We start from the raw sequence: 4,656 nt of genomic DNA, 5'->3' as shown, positions 1-4,656 counted from the left end.
CATTGCGCAATGGGGTCACCCCTGCTGGACAGCAAGGAGTGGCCCCAGGAGACAAAGACCTTTGGTTTTTTAAAAGACAAGGCATGGGGAATTCTAGGGGTTGGCTTCTTGGCAATTCATGATTGGATGAGGTATTTAACTTTTAAAATAATTGGTTGGTTCTGGGCACCCTTAGGTCTGGTCAGCCCTGTCATAAATATCTGATCTTCAAGTCAGTTTGGAATTTTCTGCCATATGAGATATAGCCACAGTTAAAGGTGGGAGAGTGATTAACTCATTTCGTGTCTGTTCTGAGGAGTGGGGGTTACAGGCTTTGGATCAAAGGTCAGGAGAAGGATTGGGGCCATTTGGCCCAGTTTCCAAACAAAGCTCATCTCACAGGCGCCAGCCAGTGATTTTCTCTCCATTTAGTAGAGATCTCTGCTTGTTCTCTTCCTTATCTCTGCCCTCACAGATGGCTAATGTCAGGAACTTTTACATTCCTCGTCTCTCTGGAGAAGCACCAAGAGGCTTTAATTAACATGGGCCTAAAACTTGAAAATATAAGTTATAAGGCAATTAAAGAAACATAGGTTACAAAGTTAGTCTGATTCTTTCAGCAGTAACATGTAGAGTCTACTTTTCCAAAGCCAATGTGCCTGCGTGTGCTGCCTGGCCTGAGGATGCCAGTCACCAGTTTCTTGATCTTTCCTGCAGACTCCCACTAAGGGTTCCGGAGGAAGCTTCCCTCAGCCTTTGAATAGGGCCGAATCGCTGCCCGCTCCTACCCTGGATTCTTGGCCTGAGCAACTCAGTGTGTACTGTGGCCCTTCAGCATATGGACGGGGTATTATAGGATTACGAAACTTGGTGTGGTGTCAGCCAATCTAATTAATGTTTTTAAATTATCCGTGAGGTTGGCCCGGCATTGTGGCACACACCTTTAACGCCAACACCAGAGAGAGGCAGGGGATCTGTCTGAGTTCAAGGCTAGCCTGGTCTATATAGAGTTCCAGGGCAATCAGGGTTAAATAGAGAGACCCTGTCTCCAAAAACACAAAAAGAAAATCACTACTTGTTAATGTGACAAATGTTACATATTCATGTGTGGAGACAGAGACTGACAGAGACAGACAGATGTTATATTGCTTATGTTTTGCTAGAGAACCTGGCTAACTCTGTCCTGGTTCTTAATCATTCTTTGAATGTCACACAGAATTCCCAGTGAAACACTCAGTACCTGGACCGTTCATTTTTGGAATCTGTATATCACTAATTCTGTTTCTTTAGTGGTTATAGGACAAGTTAGACCTATTGTAATTTTTGGTCTTAGGAAAATTGGAGAGCTAAGGGTGTATGGTAACTGATTCTATGTTGTCCCCTCTCTCCCCCTTTCCTGAAGACAGGGTTTCTCTGTGGGCTGACCTGCAAGTCTATAGACCAGGCTGCCCTCGAACTCAGAAAGCCAGCTTCCTCTGCCCCTGGAGTGCTGAGAATAACCGCATGTGTCACCACAGCCCAGCACTGTTTTTTTGCTTGTTTGTTTTCTTTTTCTTTATCCAACTCAGTCCATGAGGGTAGAAAAACAATGGCCTGTCCCTTACACGCAGATATTAGCCATACGGTATAGGACAGCCAAACTGCAATTCACAGACCCAAAGTAGCTTAAGTAATAAGGAAGGCCCAGGGGAGGATGCTTGAATCTCACTCAGAAGGGGAAATAGAACAGATAGAGGAAGTAGATGAAGATAGAGAACAGAGTAGGAGAGGGGGTAGGGGAGGGAAAGGAGGATGGGAATCAGAGCCAGGCTGGGGTGGAGGCCAGAGGGCTGAGAGAGAGAGAAGAGAAACAGAAGGCCGGGGCATCTCTGAGACAAGCTGGAGACGTAAAGCAGGGTAGGCTCCTGGGGGGGGGGGGGGGGGATATGGGGATGATTCTATCTGAGACTCCTTCTAGTGGGAGTCATGGGGACTGAAGAGGTCACTTTCTCGCCAGACATGACTTCTAGTGGAGGGAGGGGATCGCCAACCCACCCACAAAACCTGACCCAAAACTTATCCTACCTACAAGATGTGCAGGGGTAAAGACAGAGCGAAGGTTAAGGTAATGTTCGATCAATGACTAGCCCGACCTGAGACCCACCTCATGCCAGAGAGCCAGCCCCTGACACTAACAACATTCTGTTATGCTTGCAGATAGGAGTCCAGCATAACTGTCCTCTGAGAGGCTCCACCCAGCAGCAGAGCAGAACAGATATTGAGACTCAAGGCCAAACCTTAGGGGGAGTTCGGGGAGCCTCGTGGAAGACTGGGGAGGGAGGGGGACGACGATAGAAGGACCCAGAGGGGACAAAAACTACACAAGGAGACCAACAGAGCCAACTAACCTGGGCCCATGAGTTCTTAACAGAGACTGAAGTACCAACCAAGAACCATGCATGGACTGGACTTACATCCCCTCCCCCAAAGCCCCTACACATGTGTAGCCGGTAGGCAGCTCAGTCTTCATGTGGGTCCCCCAGAAAGGGGACCAGGGGCTGTGGACTATTGCCTGCCTTTTGATCACTTCCCCCTGGCGGGACTGACTTGACAGGCCCCAGCAGAGGAGGACACTCTGGGTCCTGAAGTTACTAGATGTTCTGGGATGGGTAGGTAGGTGTGGGGGCTCCCTTTTCTGTGGAGAAGGGAAAGAGGGATAGGGGAAGAGGATGGGAGCGTGTGACCAGGAGGAGAGGAGAGGGGACTACGATCGGGATGTAAAATGAATGAATAAATAATCTTATTAAAAAAAAAAAAAAAAAAAAGAATCTGGTGGTGGTCCTTTTCCTCATCCTGCAAGGTCCCAGCAGCCTGGGAGACCACCCCTTTCTCCACACCGGGCTGTATTACGGGTTCGTAGGCCCGCCTGTCACAGGAACGCGGCCTCTGATTGGCTCCTGCGAAGTGAGGCGGGCTTTCGGGAGAGAGAGGCTCTTCGGTGGCTCCTGCGCGGTCGGGCTAGAAGAGCGCGCCCGGGGCTGGAGGGCATCCGGCGGCGGCGGCGGCGGCCGCGGCGGGGGCTTGCAGCGCGCGGGGCTGTACGGTGAGTACCCGGTTGAGTCCTGGCCGACCGTGCCCGCCGTAGTCGGGACGGCGGACCCCGTTCACTGGGTCCGGGAGTTTGGGTCTAGAAAGCAGCGGGGAAACCGTTTAAGACCGTTTTTGAGACTCGGGCTAAAGTAGGTAGAAGTTTAAAGTTTCTGTTTCTCGGAATTCGCTTGCACCCGACCCCTTAACTTCGGAATGTTTGTTAACCAGATGTTTCCCGAGGAGTTCCAGAACTGCCTTGGGAGGGGCCGAGGATTTGGGAAGTAATCCACTATGAAAACCAAACTAGGAGCCAGCAGTTAGTATCAGATGATTCTCTTGACAGCTTGGTCTGGGTCGAAGGCAGCCAATCAGAGCCCATTCAGCAGCTCCTAGGTCTCAGTCCTGGCTGGGTGCTAACCACCAAAGCACGGAGTGAGATATCGTGAGTTAGGCTCTCCTGGGTCATTTGACCCTGAAGCTGTTTCTGGGAATTTACCTTTCACTTGGTACAAAATGGAGAATATATACAAGATGGAACCCACGTAGCTAAGAAAGTCCCTAACACTTTGTTTACTTTCTGTAAACTTGCCTGCTTGCAAAACCTCCCTCCCTGTGGTTTTTGTCCTATAAGGGAAGTATGGGAAACTGGCTAGTGGCTGTTCTGTGGAATCTGGTCTTAGAGGAGACAGCCATTGCACAGGCTTTGCTGTGCCCCGAGTAAGGTGGTGGGATTAGTATTTGGGAGGCTCCAGTGACACAGGACCCCCCTATCCAAACTCAGAACCTGTACCCTTCCCTCCAAACCTCAGGGACTGGAGCAGCACTTCCCAGGGGCTTTGCATTTTGAGAATTTCCAAGGCTCCACCAAAAGAAAACGCAGGCACCTGCCTGAGGAGACCTCCATTGGTAAGTCATAGTTGAACTTATATGAAATCGGGTTCTGTTGTGATCCCATTTGGGGACAGTAAGGTGTCTTAGGAGCCACACTGAGAAATCACACTGCCCGCCTGCTTCTTGGCCCCCTGTCCTGTTCTGTTTGTCTTTTCTGTCATATTGTCCTGAGTCTTCTGAGGTTTGGTCTTAGGGTGACTGGACAACAAAATGGGTAATAAGACTAGTAAACCTAATACACCCTTAAACTGTGTATTGAAAAATTTTGATAAACTTTACACCCGTGCCGTTAAGAAGAAATACTACTATGGTATTACCAAGAAACAGCTCAAGTTTTTGTGTGAATCTAAATGGCCCACATTTGGGGTCCAGTGGCCTTCTAAGGGCACTTTCGACCCCCAGGTGGCATGGTCTGTAGCAAAGATTGCCTTAGAAACACCTGGCCACCAATCCCATATAGGATACATTTTGCCTTGGGCAGAAGCAACATCTAAGCCACCCCTCTGGATGAAGATTTATATGCCCAGAAATGGCCAAGGTGACCCCACCTCAGTCATCTCAAGGAGCCCCCAGAGATCCCTACCAGGGGACCAGAAGATACCCAAAGCCCCTGTTTTAAAACAGGACTCCTCATTGCCTCACCCCCCTCAGCACCCACCTCAACCTCAGCGCCCACCTCAACCTCAGCGCCCACCTCAAACTCAGCGCCCACCTCAA

At 49.8% G+C, this 4,656-nt stretch overlaps 1 protein-coding gene across 1 annotated transcript in view; it reads left to right on the top strand.

Moving 5' to 3' along the window:
- The first annotated feature begins 2,960 nt into the window (after positions 1 to 2,960).
- LOC129688547 (uncharacterized) overlaps positions 2,961 to 4,656 on the top strand; it is a 7,550-nt gene continuing 5,854 nt past the window's right edge. The window contains exons 1-2 of the mRNA XM_055623437.1: positions 2,961 to 3,061; positions 3,858 to 4,656. The exon at positions 3,858 to 4,656 is cut by the window's right edge and continues 5,854 nt beyond it. Coding sequence (XP_055479412.1) covers positions 4,150 to 4,656 — 507 coding nt within the window. The 5' untranslated portion in view covers positions 2,961 to 3,061; positions 3,858 to 4,149. The remainder of the gene's footprint in view (positions 3,062 to 3,857) is intronic.

This window comes from Psammomys obesus, unplaced genomic scaffold, assembly GCF_907164565.1.
Source record: "Psammomys obesus unplaced genomic scaffold, mPsaObe1.curated_primary_1811, whole genome shotgun sequence".
Taxonomy (NCBI): Eukaryota; Metazoa; Chordata; class Mammalia; order Rodentia; family Muridae; genus Psammomys; species Psammomys obesus.
This window is presented reverse-complemented; position numbering and strand designations above follow the sequence as displayed.